The following is a 23,716-nucleotide window of genomic DNA, read 5'->3' as shown; positions in this document are numbered from 1 at the left end:
TCACCAAAGTTGCATTCCCAATGGTCACCCAAGACATCTTCATCACAAGTGCCAAATGCCTTGACCTCTTTCCTGCAACTTCTGCAAACTGCTGTGCTGGGATTCTTTCTTTGCACATACTCCTCTGGCCTCAGTGTCCTTAGCCTCGCCTACTCCTTCTCACCTCTCTGAGTAGTTCCCTTCAGTCTATTTGGCTTCTCCTTCTGCACTTGACACTGAAATGTTCCTCTGGGCCCACTTCTATTCTCATCCCTCAGATGACTGCTCACCCTTATTCTCAGCTACTCTCACAGGTCCAATTTCCACCTATCTGCTGATGGCTCACCATTTCTTCTTCCACTTAAGACTTCTCTTGAGCTTTGGATAAGGCCTCCAGTTACTTATCAAATCTTAGATATAATGTTGAAAACCAGATATCACAAATTGAACTTTCTCCAGACAGGTTCTTTCTTTTGCACTCCTGTCTTGCTTTGTGGCACCACCAACATCCAGGAGGGCCACATCCAGAATGGACACCATAACTCATTTTCTCTACCTTCACACTTCTCATACCCAACTCTGACCACATCTTGTGGATGTTCTCTGTGACAGCTCTCCTGTCTCTTTTTCCTGTCCATCCCTGCCCCACCATCTCCATGGCCACTGCCTTGGCCCAGGTCCTCATCATTTGTCATTCATCTTGTGAGCAGTTTCCTGATTGGTCTTTTACCTCCAGGCTCCCTATCTTCTCTCCTACATGATTAATAATGGATTTCAAATATTCTGATTACTAAAGAGTGTGTGTGTGTGTGTGTGTGTGTGTGTGACAACAGTGGTTAGGGGAAAGGAAAGGGCTAGGACACCAGTACTAGTGTTTGGTGGAGGGTGAGCAAAGCATGTGCACATATGAAGGGGTGCACTTGTATTCCCAAAACTATGTCATTATGTAAATGACTGGCAAATTTGAAAACAGCTTTCATGATGGTTTGAATGGATGCACTGCAGTTTGTAAAATCAATTAAAAAATCTTACTAGCATTGTGAATTTGGGTAAGTTATCTAACCTCTCTTGGTTTTTACACCTGTAAAATGGGAGTTGTAGAAGTTTCTACTTTACAGGGTTGTTGTGGGAAGTAAAGGAGTGCATGGAAAGCCCAAGGGAGCTGCTATCACTGGGATTTTCTGCTGAAGTGAGACCAGCTAGTTCCAGTTGTACTCTCAGTGTTCTGAGTTCTGACTGTTCCACAGGTAAACTCAAAGTTCTGACCCTGTGGCACAGAAAACATTCTGAGTAATCTACATATTTTGTACCTCACTTTACTACATGGATACCTTTTTAAGGGAGAACTGAAGTAGACTTTAAAATTAGTGTTTAGAAAACTTAAATAAGGGACCAGGAAAATGAATAACTATAAGAAAGTGAAAATCAAAATCAACAAAAAACTATGAACCAGAGACACTCTATGGGGAGTGGGGGGCAGGGAGGGGAGGGATTGGGGTCAAAATAAGGGGGTTGCAATTGTATGGGGAATATAAAAATAAAATTTATATAAAAACAAAATAAAATTAGTGTTTATTACTATGAAGACAAAAAAAAATGAACTCTTTAAAGTCAAAGGGAAGTATGTAAGAAAGGCTCTTGGAGTCTTGGTTTTCTGAATGTTGGCAGAAGCCTGTCATTTAAAGACAGAAGCTAAAGTCTTATTAATAACATTCCTTTGGGGTCAGAAGAGGCTCAGGGGATTCTTCTAACCCATCCGTGGGCTTTATCTAAAGTCTGAGGAGAAGGCTTTGCATTGACGTCACTATTTATTTCTGATTTAAGTATTTCTCATACAGACCTCGCTGGGGGATGCGCTTTAAGACATAGGTTCTCATGCCCTAGAAGAAATGCCTAACTGCTTCTGTGAAGCTAAAACAAAGATTTACCCACCAACCTGGGAGCTTTCTGCTACAGTGTACAATTAGCTATCGAGCAACACAGGCTTTAACTGAGGGGGTCCACTTCTATGCTGATTTTTTTTTTTTATTTGCAGGTTCTGTATTCACGGATTCAGTCAACTCAGTTGTGGGTTGGTAGAATCTGCCCATGCAGAACAGAGCCTTTGGATACGGAGGGTCGAATATAAGGGACTTGAGCATCCTCAGATTTTGGTATGGGGTGGTGCTTCCTGAAACAATCCTGTCTGCCACCCTCTCAACCCCTGTTACTAAAGGATGACTATAATTAAATTTATTTGGGAGCCAAGTTATAGGCTGATTTTTTTTTTAATGTAAAGGGTGTTGGTGCCCCAACATTTACACTATTCAAAGGTCAGCTACTAACTGGAATTTAAAAATAGTTTTCTTTCATACCAAGATCATACATTTTGACTCAAAAATGAGAAATTTAGCAATTCCAGGCCCCCAAACTGTGCCTGTGCTCAGACAATAACTTCTAATCCACAAAGGCAGGCAAACTGGAAGTTCTATGTAAACTCTAGCTTTTGTTTCTTCCTAAGCATTAAGACTGCTGGGAATGTTTATTTGGCCATCATTCAAAGCCCCCTGGTGTGTGGGGTTTGTGGCTGGGTTTTCTTTCTTTTTTTCTTTGACCAGGCAGCAGCTGTGCCTTCTTTTCTGGTGTGTCTGCTTTAGAGAATTGGAAGTTAATCAGAGGTTGAAGATGGTGAAGGTAGTTCAACTTATAGGGTTATTAGAGATGAACACTTGGATTTTTATATGTTAAAATATATGGTAAGTAATGTGATTTATGTTTCCCTGCAAATAAAATACATTAACACATAAAGTTAAAAACTCCCTCTGCCCCCATGTTAATTTTTGTCTAGCTCTTTTTCTCTCTTAATCATTGTTTTAAAAAAGTTTGGAGCCATTCTACAAAGCAGTCAGAGACGGACAAAAAAAATCTGTTTGACATCAGCAGGCGGTCTACAGCACTTGAAGTTTTGGTGTGTCTTGCTGGGCTACCTACAGCTTCATGTAGCAGAGTTTCATGACTGAATGCTATTGATTACAAGGTCAAGGTCCTTAAGGCCAGAGTTGGCAGACTGGCCTGACAGAAAATGCATAGAAGACCATCCCTCCCAGGTCCTGCAAGTAGCACAGGCAAACCCTTCATGGTCTGAACATCTTGCCAAAAACAGCCAGACTGCCCAGCCAGCCAGGGTCCGGCTTTTGTCCTTTGGCTGTCATCTCTGTCATTTCCAGTCATGTGGAGGAGCTACTGGAAAGGGAGAAAAATGATTCCTCTGAAGGGCGGCAAGCCTCCCAACCAACCTGAAATAGTTCTGGTTTTAATCTATCTGGTGGCCATACATCTGAGTATTACTTAATATGTCTGAAATGGTCAATCCCGCCTTCATGAGAAGCATGGGGTGCTGTAAATCTCAGGGGGTGAAAACTGAGCAAAGGAAAATTCAGGCCAAATATTGGAAAATTTCCTGATCATGAGCCTGGAATGAGAAAAGGGTGAAGTGTGGTTGGTGTGGTCAGTGCCTTAAATTAGACTGGAAAGACGGTGGAGAGAAGTCCATTGTGGACATCTCATGACGAGTTTCCATTGGGTTTGCTTAGCAAATGTGCTCATCTGCTTCTGTTTCTTAAATTTATTTCATAAAATGCAAGAAAAAAAAGTGAGTTAAATGCAATACATTTAAAATGTACATGATTTTGACCACTTTTACTGGGGAAATAGGAGTCTTCCCAGGACATCCTGCAAGTTTTGCCCTCGGCAGAGAGTGGGAGCAGAAAGTGGCCTGATTATTCTCCATGAGTCACTCGCTGCTGTCCATTCTCTGCCTTCTTTGCTCTGTGCTGTGGAAGCCCAATTTCCACAGATGACACCATCTGACTTCCCTTTGGTTTGGCCAATAGGTGGCACCAGAAGGAGATGAGAGGGTCAGATGAGGCAGAGGTTGAGGTTTTTATTCTTTCTGCTCCTTCCTGCTACCCTTGCCCCCAACAGTGGCTGCCTTCATAGAATTGTCTGCAAATATTTTCTGTAAAGGACCAAAGAGTAATATTTTATGATTTGGAGGTCAAGAAGCAAACTCAAGGATATTATGCAGGCACTTATATAAATATTTAAAAATATAGAAAACCATTCTTAGCTTGTGGGTCAGATAAAACAAGTGGCAGGACAGATTTATAGATTGCTAATCCCTTCTCTGTGACCACAGCTCCTAAGGGGTCACTTCTCCCAAGGTCTGCATCTCTCACTGGCTCCAGTCCTCATCTGCCTACTTGCCTTTTAGGCCTGGGTAGAGGAGGGTACAGGTAACAGCTTTAACTTGCAAGTTCTGTGTGCCTCATCAAACCTGTGGGTTCTTTAACTCTGCCTGCACCTGTGTTAGTTCAACCCTTTTGAATGTGCTTTCTGTTTCCTGCCAGGACCATGACAAATCAGTGAGAGGGTTCAGGAAAGGGAAATAGAGTTTACAGTTACATAAACCACATGAGGTTAAGTGCTTTGTCCAAAGCCGAGCGAATGCCCTGTGGCACTGTGGCTAGAATAGGGCTCATCATGGAGCAGACCTCATGTTAAAACAGTTTGAAACTGAAGTTTTGGGAGCAAGTCTGCCATTCTGGACACCGAGTACTTTATGACTTATCAATTCCTTTCTGTGCTTCTGTTTTCAAAACTCCATTTTCCTGCCTTTTCCTCATCTGTCTCACCCAGATACACATAAAATGACCTCTGTTTCCGTTTCCTTGGACAGAGATTACCAAAGGGATCCACGTGGGTCACAGGAGATGGTCTAGCTGGTCTGAGGCTCTGGGTGTGGTTTCATAATTACATCTTATGCTCATTCACTAGAGATGGTGGAGTCCCCTCTGTGCCAGGTACCATGCTGTTTACTAGCCGTTCAAACATAATTCAAGCATAATTGGTACCTCTAGAGGCTCAATTCTGGTGGAGAGAAGACTCATAAACATGAGCAATTACTCCAGTGGGTGATATGTACATCTCCTATTTGGCAGAGCGAGCTGAGTCAGCATTGGAACGAGTGGCTCTGCCAGTGAGAGGAACAGTCACACTGTCTCATGTCTGTACAAGGAAGTCCTGCTGAGGTGCCTAGAGTGTCTACTGGCTTCTGAGTCTTTTCCATCTGCGTTTTTCAGTGAATGCTTGACACTCAGATTCCCAACCACTTACTATTAATTTAGCAGTTGTGTTTGTGGTAAAACGGGACCCATGTAAAACCTAACATGGGTCCCCTTGCTGAGACTCCTGACAAATCGCCAAGATGTGATTATAGCCTCTTTAACATGTACCACAGTTCTTGGACTTAGGGAACTGGAAAAGACTGGTTAGAACTTTCTGTGACAACTTCTTAACTGGACTAGTTAAAACCCAGATTGCTGGGCCCTACCCCAAGGGTTGCTCAGTCAGTTGATCTGGAATGGAGCCTCAAAAATGTAAATTTTCACTTTGGAGCACTGGTGGTTTAATCCAATAATTAGGCTGAAGAGCAGGAGCTATGGAGGGAGTGATAATGGGGGCAAAGAGGAACAATGCTTAGGGAGTTTGGATGTGAAATCTGAAAAGGGAAGCATTGGAGAAAAAGTTTCCCATGATGGGGAAAGAGGGTGCACTGTGAAGTCAGAATGCCTTTGAAAGCCTTTTGTGAAACTCTGAGTCATTAAGGTTGAGATGTCAGACCTAGGGGTCTGTGTTTTTAAAACTTTCTCAGGTGGTTCTGACACTCAGCCTGGTTTGAACACCTCCGTAAACTCAGTGTCTGGCAGTGCCTGTCAAAGAGTAGGGGAATAGCATATACTCATTGAATTGATCCTAATTCCAAGTGGGCATTGGAAATGTTTTTAGATTTGTAAACCTAGCTGTTCATTTCTTTATTTATTTCACAAACTAGTCCTCAATCACCAGTTAATAAGCCAATAGCACGCTCTCAGCAGAAAGTAGATTCTTCAAGCAAAATAAAGTACTGTCAACATCCAAGATTATAGAAATGAAAACCTTGCTGTAACCAAAGATGTTGTATTGCTCACAAGGTGCAGATTCCTAAAAAAGACATTATAAGAAAATCCCCTTTCTTCTTCATCTCTGAGATTCTATTTGGCTCCTTCCTGTCTGCACATGCAGGCACGCCACTGCATGCTCAGCATTAGAAAATAATTAGAAGCAAACAGCTGTTAGTCAAGCAAGTTACATTTTGCCCACATCTTTCTAGAGTTCAACCCATTGCCCCAGGGGTGCTTATCTTAAAAAAGAATCTTTCTGCTTTAAACATAGCAAACCAAAATGAAAATGTGTTGTAATCAGTGTGAGCATGAGCTAGCTCAGCTGGGAAGAGACAATCGTCAATAAAGTTTCTCTCCACTGTTTAAAATTAGTAAATAATTCAGGGAATAATGAATGTTATTTTTATTGTCACTAGAGGAGGGAACAAGACTCTGTGTGTGTGTGTGTGTGTGTACGTGTGTGTGTGTGTGTGTGTGTGTGTGTGTTAGTGATGAGAACAGGCTCTTATATTCACTTGATGCCTTGGAGCTGACCCGGTTGGTTGTAGCATAGAACTGCAGGCTATAGACCTGAATTGGAATGTTGAGTTCCAGACCTGGGCAGAGCAAGGACTTTGCTTACCTCAGTTTTCTCCTGTAGGAAATGAGGGAGTGGAGGCAGATTATGTGAGTCTTTTCAGCTATGATTTTCTACTCTTCCCTGACAATTGACATGGTGCAAGGCTGAAGAGCAAGGGTGTTGAATGAATCATGTAAATTCAAATATTTCCACCCAAGAGGAAAAGAAAAGGAGGTCTTCAGGAAGCATTAACTGCCTCCAATGGCTTAAACTTCCTAATGAGCTAAAGAAGGTCTTAAGCTTTGGACCTATGGGTGGAAGAGAGATGGTGGAGAAACAGAGTTTTTGCTCACAGTCAGCAACAGTGAGTCCTTGATCCATCGCCAGTGATCCATTCTACTAGTGTGTCCTGAGGCACTGGCAGGAGTCTTGGGTTAAAGGGAATGAGCTTATGTCATGGCAAGAAGAGAGATCAGGCATCAAGGCGAATTCTACATTTTTGTTGGGTAGTGGGACTGCCCTCCAATGAAGTTGTAGAATGTTACAGAAATTTATAATGGTCCTATGGGGTTACTACCCACTTTCTTCCCATTACTGTGCCACAGTGGTTTTATTTAAAGTTATGAGTGCCTAATAAATTTCTTTTCTTTTTATTATTGAGGTAACATTGGTTTGTAGAAAGGTATATGATTCAGGGAGAGCCATGTTGATTTTAAATAGTCTAATTCTCAAATTTGATGATGTGGAATTTGAAAAGTAAGTACCTATACTTTCAAGTCCATGATTTTAGAAATTTGTTCCTTTGCAATAATCTGGAATTTGGTTTGATATTTTATCACATCAAAAGTCAGATTACTATGGAAGTGTTTTATCAGAGTGAGGAAGAATTTTTGAGTAGAAAGGGACACACCTTGATGGGAGAGTACCACTTCCGTGGGGAAGAGGGCCTGCGCATGTTGTTGTTGAGATTTCGAGGTTCAGGGAATTCATACTCCTGCTCTGGCATCTTGACTCTTGCATTCTTTGCTTTTTCCAACTTAGCACCTTCCTCTGTGGAGCCCTTTTCTCCCCAACGAACCTAAAAGAATAACATAAAACAAAATGACAAAATAAAATATGATGCCCCTCATGGATGGGAATCACAAACACAAGTGTGATTTGTAACATACGTGCTATCTAATCCTCCTTCCTTTGGACATCGAGGCCAGGGAAGGGGCGGGGTTTGGAAAAGGGGAAAGAATGAGAACTAAAGGAGCACAGAAAGCAAGCCATAGGTAGGAACTATCTAGGACACCGGACAGCACCTGTGAAGACCTTGCAGATCTAGGTAAGCTCTTTGCATTTTATTCCAGTAAGAGAAGAAACCATGGAGGCTGGTGTGGGGGTGCTGTTGAGCAGATGAGCACAGTTAAAAGGCTGTACTTGCTTTCTCTTCATCTGATGCCTCATGAGCCACATCCCACCAGACTTTAAGTGTGAGTTGTCACCAGTTTGCTGTGGTTTGCCAACATCCAATCAGCACACAGATAATGGGAACTTAAGCTGCCCTCTTACCTCCATCCTTTTAATGCCTCCAACACCTCGCCCACCATAATAAGAGGCATCTACTGTAGGCCACTTTTTCTTAGGCAGACCGTCATCATCTTCTTCCTGCAGAGAGATGTGACATATGAAGGAAGCAAAACCTCATTGCTATATGTATGTGTGTTTTGACTGTGGTGGTTTGGATACGATTACACAGCTTGAATAAAATTTCAAATAACTGCTTAGTGTGAGCTTGGACAAGTCACTTAACGTATCTAAGCTATTTTTTCTTATCTGGAAAGTGGGGATGAAAGAGGTTCTATCTGGTAAAGTTGTGATGCAATCCTGCCTCTCCACTCCTTTGCACGGTAGTTTATTTAATCCTATTTACATGCTGATGACCTGTGAATCTCCACCCTTGAATCTTTTGTTAACTTTGGACTTGAGGTTGACAGCTACATTTCAAGAGAGATGTCACAGAGGAGTCCTGATTTCTCTACCTCATACCTGCTCTTTTCACAGTTTTCTCTACCACCTGGGAGTCACCCTTAAATCCTTTTTCCTTGCCTGCCCCACCCCCACCCATCTCAATTTGCCAACAAATTCTGTTGATGTTACTTTAAAAAGATCCCAAGCCTATTACTTCTCCACCTCCATCACCACCCCCACCACCCTGGTCCCAAGCTGCAGTCTTTCTCCTGCCATATCCTCCTGACTACCGTGTTCTCCTCTTTCTTACCTAAAATCTGTTCTCTACAAAGCAGCAGAATAAAACCAGTCTTCCACTCTGCCCTGAGAGCTCTGGTCTTTGCCTACCTAACAGCCTTGTTCCTTACCATGCATACCTCCTTCTTGCCTTTCAGACTGCTTGCCCTCAGACAGAAATATCTGAGTACATTCCTGTCTCCATGACTATGCAGCATCTGTTCCCTTGGTAGGAATGCCTTTTCTCTGGTTTCTCATGGTTTTGTATCTTCTTATCACTGCTCAGACAGGCCTTCCCTGGATATCCTATTCTAAAGTAGCCCCAGTCTTTTCAGCCCATCAATCTGTTTTATCTTTAGTTATGGATCTTATCATGGCTTGACATTTATTTATTGTCTGTCTCCCCATGCTGGAATGTAAGTTCTTTGGAAGCTTCTGTTTACTTCTCATCTTTACTATTGTATTCTCAGTTTTTAGAGTGGCACATGGTAGGTGTCCAAGATTTATCTGTTGAATTTACAAATAAATGAAATGAAGCTATTTATGTAAAGCAGTTATCTCACTGTCTGCAACTTAGCTCAGTGACAGGAAGTTAGTGCTTATTATATTTTTAAAATGAAGGGAGAAAACAAGAGGAACTTATAACTTTATGGATGAAAAGGGGAAGGATAATTAGCAAAACTGTTCCTCACATTGTTACTGTGGTAATTCTGTTATAGGGCAACCCTAATGTGAAATGGGTTGGCCTGAGTGTGGGTCCTCAGCCACCCACATGCTTAAAGGGACTTATAATGAGACTTGACTTCAGGCACACACAAAAAGTCTAATGAAGGGTTTATTTGCAAAAAAGGGGAAATGAAGAAAGGAATAACCCAGGGAGAAAGAGAGAGAGAGAGATAAATTGGTGAATGTGTTCTACCAGTTCCAATAGCATGGGCCCCAATAGCATGGGCCCAAGAGCATGCTGAAGGCTGACATAAAACCAAGAACCCACAAGGCACACATGTCTGGTTATGTACCAAGCCTGGCTGCTTAATGCCACACTCAGTTCCCAGCAATCCTCCATTCAGTGGTGATGACATTTTGGGATTTGTAATACTTGGTGTATTGGATCTCTTTGGTCTGGGGTGGGTGGAGTCCATAAAACCTGTGTTTGTGGAGTTCGTTCAGGACATCCTTTCCCCCTAACAATTCCTGTTGTGGGGAGAAAGATATCACCAGCTATAGTCCTAGATGTGTTACAGGGCAGTGGATGATTTTTTTTTCTGGGTAGAGAAAGGAAGCCGCAAAAGGTGTCTGTCTACAAAGGAGAGGAATGAGCCAATGTGGATGAAATTGCTCAAAACCAGGCTACTTCCCACAGGCTTGTGTGGGTGGCATTTGGGGAGTCACAGATTCATGGTGAAGTCCTATGCAGGCTACCACTGTGTGGAATAGGGCATCCCAATGCAAGCGGCAAGAGGTGAGCAGAACAGAAATCAGAGACAGAGGTAACAAAGAAAAACACATTACCATATTAACACATGAAGACCTGTTTAGTGACCTGTTGTGCTTGGGATATACAGACGTCTTTAAAATTTTTTTAATTAAAAAATTAATATATCTTAATATATCTCATTATATATATACATTACATATATGTGTGTATGTATGTGTGTATGTGTGTGTTTATATATATGCAGGTGCTCCTCAGGCTTCTGATCTAACATGTCTACCTTTTAATCCCCTGACCCTAGCTTGCCTGCCAAAATCCAACAACAGCAAAAGACAGCACAAAGACCCAGAGTCTGAGCAACGGGACAGTCAGAATTTCCCTGCAGTTACCATGGCTCTGTTTATACATTCTAGAGACGGGAAGGTTTTGCAATCTTCAAAAGAGAAGGGAATCTTTGATGTGTCTTTCCATTTGGTCAAAATTGGTGGAGAAAAATCACAGTCCCCGGCAATTCCACTAAGAACATTGCAGCATCTAGTTAAGTAGAAAGGCTCTTGGGAAGTTCCCCTCACATTGCTCTTCAAGGAGGTAGCAGGGAGGGGGAGAACCACCAGCGTAGAAATCCTCTATGGTTACTAGAGGACCAACTGGAGGAGCTGAATTGCTTTGCGTGAGTGAAGTAGTAGGAATCAGGAAGGGGTGGGCAGACAGTTGAAGACAGCAGAAAAGGGTGGAATTGAGTCACCAGCCAATTGCCAAGGTCCACCTGAGGAGAGGACCACTGTTCTCAGTAATGGGAATGATAGATAATAAAGAAGAGGTGTAATATTCTGTCCAAAGTTATTTTTTCTGGCTGCATTGCATTGTAACCCACTTGTACTTATAAATCCTCATCAAAATTCCCTAAGCCGATAGCCTAGTGGCAGTGTTACCTTTGGGGGAGTGTAGGAATTGTGTTTGTAAGATGGTGTGTAGCAAAAGAAGAAGATATTACAGAAGAAGCCAGAAGTAGGAGTAGCAGTGCTGGAGAAACCGTAGAGATTAGGGAGGGGTGCTTGTTTCCCATCAGGGGAAGTTATGTTTAAATCTTAAAGGATGTGGTGGCCCAGATGTCCAGTTGACTGATGTTTGGGTAACACAAGTGGCAGCACGTTACTCAGATGGCAGAGGCCCCTCCTGACCTGCTTGTCCTCACACAGACCTGGGTGTGCCCTCAGTGTCAATCCTGCTCTAGGAAGAAACAGCTGTAAAATATGAAGTGTGATGCACACATCTGGCAGGTCCATAATTGGGTTAGTCATGTGCTACACTCAGACACTGAAATTTTCCATATTTTCAGTCATTTCAGGCTTTAGTACAGCTCCACACTTCAACAGTCATGGCTCCATATGATTGGAAAACCTGTCCCCCATTTCAACCCATGTTTTAAGATATTGCTCAATATAACCTATTCTGTGAAGAATGCCTTGATTCTCCAGGGAATTCAGTGCTCCCTTCTTGAGTTCCCTATAGCTCCTTATACTGACCTTCGTTCACTCAACAAATATTTAACAATTAGTTACTTATTCAGCAAACCAGTGAATAGAAGGGGTAAGTTCTCTGATCCTAGGGATGCCTTATTCTTCCATATAGATGGTGCTCTGGACAATTCCATAGACTTAATGTTAACAGTGCCACCTGGAGTTGTGCATATGGTGGCCCTCTCAGACTACACCCTTCCTGATTCTCTGATATCCAATTGCCAGGAAAACCATATGGCCAGTTTGACTTACATAGACTCTTAGTGACCCAATTTACTGTGCTACCAATGGGAACTCTCTGGAAGGGAGAATATAACTGAAACAAATAGTTTTAAATTGGCCTCTGAATTCACCTTAAATTTTATTGAACTGCAATACATCTTAAATCCTTATGATAAACTCTATATAGCTCCAAAGAAGGGCCATTTATATGTCCATTCCTTACTTCACTTAGGCAACTGTAGTTGAGTCCCCTCTGCTTGCCAGCACAATATTATATTCTCAGGAAAAAAAAAGGTGTAGCTTATGAACAAGATTGTTTACATTTACAGAGGAATAATTTTTGTGAGCGTGATGGCATGAAATTAAGGACTAAAGCCATAGAAACTCCCATGTCTTGAGGCTTTAGAGGGTAGAAGCTGAAGTAGAACTGACTGTATCAACTCACTACAAGCCTTTATGGATAAGTCAGAGATCACCATGAATGTCTGTCTTGGAGTGAATTGGCAAGTCAGAGAAATCCAGCAACATTTCCATTTGTAAATACAAAAAACTCCCAGATAACTTAACATTTCCCTGTTCTGAGTTGCATTTAACATGTTTGGCACCATTGTATTTGTTTATATATACACAATGATTAAGGACAACACAATTGTTCCTTATTCTTCAATAAAAACTAGAAATGTTCCTTTTTAAACTGTTGAAATAAAGAATACTGGATTCTGCGTCTGTTCCAGGACTTCTGTTTTGAGAGTGTGTGTGTGTGTGTGTGTGTGTGTGTGTGTGAGTGTGTGTGAGAGAGAGAGAGAGAGAGAGAGAGAGAGAGAGAGTATCAGTGTAGGTGAGTATAAAGAAGATGCCTGAAAATAACATGGACCTCCACCTCTCCAGGGTGAGAGGCTACTCTGGATGCAGACACAGCTGTGAAGAGTACCAAATCTACTGCTATCAGGGAGTTCAATTTGTCTGGTTCTAGACAACTTGTATAATTTTTCCATAACCAAGTTTTCCCACTAAAAAAAAAAATCTCTTGCCACGAAGACATTGTCAGAATCAGTGAGCATGATAATAAATCTTGGAATAAGTTCATTATTCAAAGCCAGATCCTAATAGTTGATTGGATGCCCATCCAGTGTCAATGTCTTCAGTACATATCCCTCGCCCTTCAGACACAGCCAGAAAATCCATGGAAAGTTATTATATTTAGAACTAAGCCATCAGATGAAGTACCCCTTTATTGGATTCTCCCATAAATTGTCAATTATTTGGAATAACTGGAGACATCATGGAGAATTATCACTCTACTGCTCCTTAAAGAACTTACCCCAAGCAATACCTCCTCTTAATTAAAACTGAGCTACTTTGCTTTTGTTGAGATCTTGAAGTCTCAAGTTAATTAGACATAGACCTTGACCTTCAAGTAGTTAATGGTCTAAAACTTTGATGCATGAGGAAGAACCAATAAAATACTGTGGGTAAGTAGAGAAGGGAGAGAAGAGAAGTTAATTCTGATGGAAGGAATTTGGTGTGTTTTGTGGAGATAGTGGCACATCAGCTGTGCTTGAACACCAGGAGCTGGAATAGAGAAGGCTGTTTAGAGTCAGACTGATTTTCAGAGCTTTTTGTAAAATACTTTGCATGGACTAAGTTACACTTTCTGTTTCTGTATTATTTCTTTCTTATTTCTTTCTCTGCCAAAACACATTAAGAAGGAGCTTAGGGCCACCTAATTCATAGGGCCAAGGAACTCTCAAGGCCAAGACACATGTTAAAATAATCAGCAAAGCCTGTTGGCCTTCCCTAGCCAGCCTGGAAGTTCTTTTAGGTCTAACACAATGTTTCAGATCTCAAGTATCTCCAGGTTGTCATTCTTAGAAACCAGATCTGCCTTCTTCAGGTGAAAGTATGACTCCTATAAGAATATTAAATGAAAAACCCAACCACCTTTCTTGCTTTTACCTTTTTTAGTGGCTTGCTGATTTGGAGTTTTCTTTTTTCCCCCAAAATTGTGTTGATGAGTATAGTACTTCAGTGCATAAATACTTATTGAGCTTGTTCTTTCTGTGGTGCCCTGTGCTAGATGTTGGGATCTAGGCTAGCCCAGATCCCACAGTCTTGGACCTGAGTTCCCTGGCCTACTCCAAAGGCAAATGCAGAGCCAGTACCAGAAGAAAGGGCACCAACTCTAACTGAATATGAGAGGATGGAGCATTCTTTACCTCAGGGCAAACAGAGCTCCTCTTCAAGGGAACTTCTCACTCTGTTTTTCTTTGGGAATTTAAGAGACAGCTGCACAGAACAGAAATATAGCCAAACTGGAATCCATGCAACTAGCACGGTGCTTTCTTTTCAAGGATTAAGAAAAGGCTTTTGTGGATGTAAAGAGGTTTGTTTTTTTTTTTTCCCCTCTCCTCTTTGCAGAGCAATGTAATTTCCTCCCTTGATTTCTGGGCAGAGAGTTAGCATTCCAACAAGATGTGCTTTAATTGATTGCAGCTATTAAATCCCTTGGCTTACATGCTTATGGTTCAGGATATAAGAGCCACATGGAATTTTAAATTTAATCATTATTCTTTCTGTATGTAGGAAGCTTGACAAAGGCATTGGGAAGAGAAATGGTGATGGGGTGGTGCTCAACTTGCACACAACAGACCTTAGGGATTGAGGACAATGAACTTGAAACCTCATAAATATATCTTTTGACCTTTTAGACTATACCCTGGTTTCTAAGTGCTGCAGTCAGGGTGGTCAGCTATCTTTGAAGTGATCAGAGGATCAGGAGAGTCACTGGCTATGCACACCTATCTACAAAGGCTTTTCCTCCCTATTATTCTTTAATTCCTCCACTGTACTCTACCCTAGGTCACACTGGCACCAGGACAGTGTGCATGGCCAATTTGGTGTGGAGTCTAAGTTTGTTTTTTTTTTTTAAATTCCCTTCAAATGATGAGAATTTGAGATCAAGGCCAGGGTATTATTAGAATCTCCTCCTCCAGTATATTTTCATCATTGCCTGGGAAATCTTTACATGACATTGTGTTGGGAAAAATGGAATACTTCAACATCAGGCCATACCTAGAACAACTGATTGGAGAATGTGGGAAATTTGTCCTAATGCACACATGTAGCATAAGTCTTTGTGGGGAAAAAAAGAACACTGATATATCTGCTTTAGAGAAAAAAATCAGTACCTTGGGGGTCCAAATAACTGTATTGATAAAAGCATTAATGTATGTATCTCAAATTTTATCTTTGAAGAGAGAAAACCTCCCAAAGCCATTTTGTCTATGGCTTCCAGTTTAGTTCAGTTCTTGTTCATCCTTGATTTGGAAATGGTCAAAGATTTCCCCCCTGCTGCTTCATAGCAGTAGAAACCTAGACCTGTCTTAGTGCTGATTTGCAGGGGCCTGAATCTTGGCCAGTCAAACCAGCTCTCCACCCTACTTTACCATTCTGTCTACCTGGCTGTTCCCTGCTCCGGTTACTTACCTCACTCTCCTCAGCAGGGGGTGGAGGGACCTCCTTTATAATCTGAAAAGAAAAAAAAAAAGAACAAGTCAGTAGAGATGTCCAGCCACTTACTTTTCAACAGGTCTGCTCTCAAGAGGTGCCTGGTCATAATTACCTAGTGAAGGGCTCAAGCTATGCAGGCTTAATCTATGCCATGCTGTCTTTCAGGGCAGAATAGCTCAGTGAGCTCATGATCCAGGCTGAAGGTTCCATTTCTCATTTGTGTCTGTGGTAGTTTCGTATAGAGAAAACAACACTGCATGGGTAACAGTTTTATCTCTTACCACAGGCAGCTATCTTGCAAATTCATGCACTCCTTGATTCATCCAGTCTTTTAGGCATCAAGTCATTCATCCAACCATCCAAATGCCAACATATTTAACAAAGAATTGTGCGTGACAGAAGTTAAGATAGCACTGCAGAGACAAGTGAGGTAGTTGGCAGTTGGCAGTTCCATGAACTGTCCCTGTTCCCAACTGATACCCATGGAAACGGTATGATGGTCAGGCAGATTGATTCCCAATTGGGAGCAGAAAAGAAGCCATCAGGGATTGATTTCAGGGCCCTAGCACTTAAAAGGTGCAATGATTTACATTGCAATATTATAAGACTACTCTGTACCTTTCCCATCAGCTGAAGAGAGATATGCAGACACTCTGGGCAGGTAAACAGTTGTGAGCCCCTTCTACACCCATCAGAGAATGGGCACATGGGAGAAAGATAGAAAAGAAGGACAACTGGAGGGTAGTAAGCAGTCACTCCTCGCACTTGACCCAGGTTGCACACCCCATTCTTGAAAGGACAGCCCTGTTGTCAATTGAGGTTAGAGTCTTTTACAAGGCAGTTTTGTCTATTATGACTTCACCAAGTCACCTGGGAGGGTACCGTTTTCTCACTCCAAACTTTTATTAACAGAATTTTGGGTCTTCTACATACATTCCTTTTCTTTAGAAAAGTTTTGGTAATACAAAACTTATTATCTCTTAACATCTTAGTGTCATGGCTGGTCTCGACCACTTTGTGGATGGGTGCTCAGGCTTTATCCATGGGACCAATTCTCTAATCTTCTAGGGGAGCTCACCCAGCTGCAGGCCAAGCTGCTTGTCTGGCATCAAGCTCTGCCTACTAAGTACTTATCTCTGATTTGATGATTATCCTGAGACCTCATTTAGGCTCCAGTCCCTACTACTGTTACCTACAGTACCATTATATGCAGCGTCATTTCTGTATGATGAGATAAGCTATAGACTTGTGGTTCTGTTAAGACCAGCCAGGAGACTAAGACTCAGTCATTTAAAAGAGCGGCATTCAATTAATTGAAGAGGCAGAGATTAGGGTCTCCAGAGGTTTCAAGCTATCATTTCATCTGCCTCCACTTCCTGACCACTGTGGGAAGCCTGGTGAAGGTCTTCGGAAAGCATGAGCTCAGCACTGGCTATGACCTCCTTAAGGAACTCTCTGGGGAGGGACATTAGTGCCCTATACTGATTTCCTATTAGCCCAGAGGCAGTGGCAATATTAAAACAGGAAATGTCTGGAAACTGGAGGGGGCTCTGAGGAGCTGGGGATAGGAGGGGCAGATCCTGAATGCATCTTTAGGACAAGACTAAGGAAGGAGTGGGAGAGCAAGCAAGACACTTGCGAACAGAGTTCCCTAGCTGACAATAGTGCTGTGGGCAGCGTGCATAGTAAGTACCAGGGGTATACAGAGGTTCTAGCAGAGCAGCAGTGCTTTTGTCTTAACTGTGCTACTAGCTACCTCCTTCGCTGCATGGAAGCACAGTGTCATTGTCAAGTGTGAACACCAGATCTGCCTTTTTCTGGCTGAGGATTTGACAAGAGTCCTTAACCCTGACCTCCACTGTGCTTGTCTGTTCAATAGCATCAACCCTGCAGGAACTGAGTCATGATGAACAATAATGTTTGCAAAACATCTGGTATGGAGTAGATACTCAAGAGAGAGCAAGCATGTACTATCAGTCTTTCATTTTCTTGGGGTCTGTCTCTTGTCTTTATTACATATTTAACGAAGCTTTCATTAACCTCCTGCATATGCTAGATGACAATGTGTTGTGGTTTCCACGTGGGCGGTCAAGAGGCCAGAGCCTCATAAAATGAGGAAGTCAGGAGGCAGGTGTGCAGACAGTGGTGGCCACCTGAGAGTGGCCAGGGACTTCAGGAGCCACATATGTGTAGGCACATGGTAGGATCAAGGAAGTGCAGCACAAGTAGCCACTACTCAGCCACCCTACCTGTGGTTGTTGTTCAGTGTAAGTTTTTGGGTATTTATTGAGTTCTGCTTCAGCAATGTGCCAGATCTTAAGGGGAACCCAAAGACAATGGCAAATAGGAATCAAAAGCAATTAGTTTACAATCAGATGCCACACTGACTATCTGTAACAACTGGAAAAATGCCAATCATGTTCAGATAAACAGGATTTAAGAATCTCCAGTCTGGCCTCATTGGTTTGGTATAAGCTATACTTAGCAGGACCAAGGACAAATGTACCTATTGCTTCAAGCCTGACCTCCATTAGTCTTCTCCTGGGGCAGAGAACCCAGAGGATGTCCCATAGGATGGTGGGACAGTCTTTCAAAGTGTGATCCAGATGGGCTATCTTGAAGCCATGAGATGATAATGTCAGGCAGAAAAGCTGGATGGGTTGTCTGTGTCCCATGCCAAGTCCAGCACAGGAGCCACCTAAAGGCAGGTTCTGAGCACAGTGACCCATTAGCCCAGTCTCCACCTCACACTTCAAGAGAGCTAAGCCCAGGCTTCCTGGAAGAGCAGTTGGGCAACAGCCTGCATCGCCGATGAGACCACAACACCACTGAGGCCTGGCTACACAGAGTGACTCTCACCTCAGGGGTGTTATGCTGATGTAGTAAGCTAGATGGAGAAAGACAAATACCATATGACTTCGCTCATATGTGGAGATTTAAAAAAAAAAAAAAAGGCAAATGAGCAACTGTATGAGGAGCAGGAAGACACCAGGCCTGATTCTTCTATCACTACAACTTCACATTTTCTTCCTATCTTTCCTGTCTCTTCACTCTGTGACAGCAGTTGACTGTAGACTAAGGTGCATGAGCGCACTTGAAACAGATGTACATCTTAAGGCATGAGAAATGGGACAAAACAGGAGACTGTGTTTTTGAGCCCCTTTCTTTTTAAATTGTATCAGTGTCTCAGTATCCTTTTTGCATGCATTGGATGAGGAACATCTCCCACAGCCTCCTCTCCATTGAAGGCATGTTTCTCCTGTTGCAAAGGAGACACTTCTAGTCAATTTTGTTGTTCAGACAAAGGCCAAGAGAACTATTTAAGATCACTAAATACTCTGGTAACAAGATTATGTCCCTTAATTTGAATTAGCTCAATTTGAATTAGTTTGAAACTTTATTGAATATCACAGATACTTGTAAGTTTTCTTAAAACACAAATTTATGGACTTTACTGTGGAGTTTTTTTTTTTTTTTTTTTTTACTGTGGAGTTTCTTAATAGGACTGGAGCTAGGTTTTTATATTTCTAACAAGGCCCCAGATGACGCTTATGCTGCTGGTCCATGGAATATGCTTTGAGAACTACGAATTTGCTTATTCCTGACTATCTTATACTTGAATGAAATATGTGGGAGTATGTTTTGCTTTAAGTCGACATTCTTCTTAGAGAATTCTGTTGAGAGCTGCTTATGGCTGATTAGAAACACCAGCTTTAGAAATGTTTGAGTCAAAAAATTGTGTCCCTGATCTATTGTCAGGAGCAATGGGATCACCATTGCCCAATAGTATCCCTGTATGGGAAAGACAAAGAATTATTTCTAGAGGAAACTCTCAACTCTGCTTGCGGTCACTCTTGCTTCCTCTGGTGAGTGAGTTTGTGCTTGTCTGTGTGCAGAGCTGGCATGGCTTGGATTCCTGGATCTCGCCTTGAAGCATTCTCAGCCAGATGGCTGCCTGGGAATTAGGGACAAAGATCTTATCTTTCACTGTCTGCACCATTGGCAACTAACTCACTGAACTGTGTTTGCTTCTTTTTCTTCCACACTGCACTCTAGTCCCAGGAGAGGGGCATACTCGGTCAGCTTTTATCTCCTGACAGGTAGTTCAGTCCTTGTTACTTAATCACTGTTTCTAGAATTAAAGAGTGTGTGTTCCTATAAAGGAAGAAGTAAAGAAAACATCTCTGATTATTGCAAACTTCCTTGCCTCTCAGATAAGCATTTAAGTGATATAAGATTCAAGTCTGATCTATTAACAGGACATATAAACTTTTTTTTTGTATTTAATATGCCAACAGTCCCAGCTGTTCATAGTGGGTTGTGACACTTGGATACATTATGAAGATCTCATTAGTCATAAGTTATACTTATGGTACTTCATTGACACCATCCACCAATTCATCAACCTCCAAGTAAATTCATTTGCCCACCTTCCATGTCTGTGTCCCAAACTAAATTTCTAAGAAGGCTTAGAAATGGTTATATTTAAAAAAAAATTTATTTATGCATACAAGAACTGGGGTGTAGACCAGAGGTGTGGGGGAGTGGAAGGATTCACCAGGGAGAGTGGGGAGCAGAACAGGCAGATCTACTGAAATACACTGCTGAGGGGAGCAGTGGGCAGGATAGGAGAGGTCTACTGTGCCATGTGGGTTGTTCTCTGGCTGGCTGGGGATCAAACTCTTGCTGCAGAGGCTGGCAATAGCTTGACAGCTACGTCTTTAACCCCTGCACCACCACGGAGGCCCCAGAAATTGTCACTTTCAAAGTAACAATATCTAGTCTCTTTTGTTACAATACAGGTATGTATTGTATATATGAATTTGTTCATGTGTGGTAGGTAAACTGGGTAACAAAATCATTAAACTGTGAAATCGTATCAGCTCAAAATGTGATTTTTCACAAGGTAAAGCAGAAGGTTTTATATATATATATATATATATATGATTTTTGTTCATGGTAAAATTCGCATACCAAAACCTTAACCAATGTTAATGCTATGGTAATTATAACAAGGTAATTATATTTGGTGTCCCTGAGTAACACTGGGTGAAAGTGAAGATGCTGCTCAATTTCCAGTAGTGTGTGGGGAGGAATGCACACCACCCATATGGACCTCATCTGCTTTCTCACTTCTGTTTACCTTCACGCGATGCAAGTTTATTTTTTTACTTATTTATTAAAGATTTATTTATTTATTTATTTATACAAGCACTGGGTACAGTCAGAGGCATGGGAGGGTGAGAGAATTCACCAGAGCCAGAGTGGAGAGTAGAACAGGCAGAGTGATGATGTACACTGCTGAGGGGAACAGCGGGTGGCAGGAGAGGTCTGCACGCCATGTGGGACCCTCCCCTGTGGCTGCGGATCAAACCAGCGCTGCACATGCTGCGGGCAGCTTCGCAACCCAGCGCTCAACCGCTGCGCCACCAGGGAGGCCCTGCTATGCAAGTTTAAATGGTGGTCTTAACTTGTGTACTTTTCTTCACAAAAAGCATTTGTTTATTGTTATCATTTAAATTTTTAATTTAGGTAATATTAAGATCCCTCATCAGGTATCACCACCTTAGTGTACCCACCAACCAAATAACCCATAGTCCACCACCATGGTCCACTGTGCTTCCTTTGTTCTTTGCTCTTACGTGTCCCCAGCCTCCTCTCCCCATGAAAGCATTTAATCTGGCATCCTCAAATAAGTGCGTGTCCTGATTATAAGGATGCAGGGATTCAGTGATGAGAAAGTTGTCTGTTTATGTAAGAGAAACTTGTGAAGAGATGAGAGAAGATGGGAGACAATAGCAAATGAGAGTAAAGGAATCCACATTAAATTTCACCAGAGACCGTGATAAAGGACTAAAAGAAAGGGGAACAGAACTCATAGGGGGCCATAATTTATTTGCTTTAAAGAAGCATGTGACACAGGTTGAAGAACAAGCTATAATGCGGACAGGCAGAACGGCACTTTCCATGGCATTTGGTCTTACTTGGAACCAAACAAATAGCTTTTTTGTTACAAAAGAAGAAACCTGGCAAAACAACAAAAGCTGGATTTCTATTTTAAGCCAGCACAGAAGGAATAACAAGACAGTGAGTCAGAGCCATTCACCTCTGGTGTCACGACCCTTCACCCTATGAATGTCCGCTGCCTTCCAGCCCAACTCTGCAACTCAAAGTCAAGGTGCTTCATCACATTCATAGCCACCAGTAAATTCATGTATTTATTTTTAAAAAATCAAGGCAAAGTGCTATATTTACTATGATACTGTCTTAATTAAGAATTTACTATCCTTTAAATGGGTGGAATTTTTATTGAGTTGTCAAATTTTGAGTATGTATTATTTTATCAGACTGCAGAGTTTTGAATGTTCTGCTCTGTACCGATTTCCTTCATAGTCTTGTTATTTTCATGAGGTCAAAATTCCATAATGTGATATTTTTAGGAACAGCCTCATGTTATAAGAGAAATGATGGCATTTAGAGAACTTGCTATGTATCCACTACTTTACAACTACTGTTAACTTTGAGAAAGAGCAAAGAAAAGCACAAAAGAACACTGGTGGCTCCTGACAGACTTCTTATTTGATTTCTGGGATTTGTGCTTTCTGCATCACAGTGAAACTCCAAGGAGTCTGAGTAATAATATGCTTGGGTTTTGGTAATTTTGGACTATGAGCTCTTGTGTAGTTTGCATTTATTGGTGAGAATTAGATGAGGACTGAATTGAGGGACCAACCTGCTAGAGAGGATTCAAGTTTCCTCCTGCAGATTCATAAGCAGATTCATGACCACTTTTTCTCAGTTTGTAATTTATAAAACCTCCATAGTACGTATTTGAAATCTATAACTTGGAGAAATTATGGTTCTGAATTCTTAGGGATACACACACACCCAAGTTCTAACTTCCAATTTTTGTGGCCATATGTAAGACTAATACATCAAGTAAACAAGGTTTTTGAGATCAGAAAATTTCCCATAGGACAGTCACTGCTTTAGGGTTAGTTAACTATGTGACCTCCAGATCCTTCTTTATTTTGGCCCTGGAAATTTACCCTATTTTCCTGTGAGCCTGACTATGCATTTAAAACACCTTTTGTTATATCTTTACCCAGGATTTTTTTTTTTTTTTTTGCTATGTAGATCACTGTGCCACTAGTTTAGATTTCTTGCATGTTCAGTGGGGTTAGCTTAAATAAATGATGTACTCAGATGGGAAAGATTTTTTGGAGGCTTTGATTTAAAACAGTGCATATTCTGGGACTAGGTTGATCTCTTAAAGCCAAGGCCTGTCTCTCTGACCTCACAGGTTCTATGGAACCGATGTGAGTTTGTGTGATTTATGAGGGCAGGGCATTGGGGAACTCTGTGTGCTAGTGAGAAATGATCTTCTACACTCCAGAGTGAGGAGTGCCCATATGGGAATGGGTGGAGGTTGGAAAGAGATAAAGAAGCACTCTGATTTGAGGTCCAAGATGCCTGGCTAAGAAGTTGCTTGTACTAGTCAGGTTTCTATTAAACAAACTGTCAGTAAATCCCTTTGGTGATGTTAGGCTTAGTTGTCTGGCCCCACAGATTAAATGTTATGCTTAAAGGTGTGGAGAACATTCTTTGAAGACTTTATTTTCATTTCATTTAAAGGCATATCAAGTTCTTGGTTAATTGTTATCCCTTGTAATTTGTCACTGGAGATGTCTAAGGGATTTATTTGTTGAACTATCCTTCACATTCAATAAAGTGAATTAAATTTGATTCCTTAAATAATTCTGTAAAGCCGATTCATAACATACTTTTGAGGTTATTAAAAGTAAAACAAAAAAGAACAGAATCTTGCTTAGATAGGGAGAAATTCTGAATGCCTGTACAGGATCCTCTTCCAACACACTGAATACAAATATTTGCGATTGTTTGAAAAGAAGGATAATGATTTCATTTGATCTGTGTGGTATGGCTTAGTAGAACTGTAAAAGAATCATAACCTTGTAGTAGTTCCAGGAGGATAAAGTAAAAATTTATAAGGAATGCTGAAGTTCTCGTATATGAACAGGGCTCCCCATTAGCATTTGGGCAATTCTCTTCTCAAGGGATCAGTATCTTGGGAATATGAGGTGAGACACAAAGTTGGACTAGGTGCGGGATGGGGCTAGGCAAGACTGGTGAGGGTGAGGGAATAGAGGGTAATGATCAGAGGGTCAACAGGAAGTCAGTGGATTAAGAGATCTGGCAGGACCCAGAGTTTTGATTTGGAGGAGTTAGTCCCCATTACTAATCAGAATCTATGAGGGTC

The 23,716-nt window shown here is 41.6% G+C and overlaps 1 protein-coding gene across 1 annotated transcript in view; it reads right to left on the bottom strand.

Moving 5' to 3' along the window:
• Window positions 1-23,716, bottom strand: part of ANTXR1 (ANTXR cell adhesion molecule 1) — a 226,043-nt gene that overhangs the window by 57,890 nt on the left and 144,437 nt on the right. Inside the window, exons 14-16 of the mRNA XM_037527535.2 lie at window positions 15,412-15,453; window positions 8,074-8,169; window positions 7,430-7,597 (exon numbers count right to left, since the gene is read on the bottom strand). Of these exons, the coding sequence (XP_037383432.1) occupies window positions 7,430-7,597; window positions 8,074-8,169; window positions 15,412-15,453 (306 nt within the window). The remainder of the gene's footprint in view (window positions 1-7,429; window positions 7,598-8,073; window positions 8,170-15,411; window positions 15,454-23,716) is intronic.

This window comes from Talpa occidentalis, unplaced genomic scaffold (genome assembly GCF_014898055.3).
Source record: "Talpa occidentalis isolate TD23 unplaced genomic scaffold, MPIMG_talOcc4v2.1 talOcc4.5, whole genome shotgun sequence".
Lineage (NCBI taxonomy): Eukaryota > Metazoa > Chordata > Mammalia > Eulipotyphla > Talpidae > Talpa > Talpa occidentalis.
The sequence above is the reverse complement of the archived record's forward strand: the minus strand, read 5'-3'. Positions and strand labels throughout refer to the sequence as shown.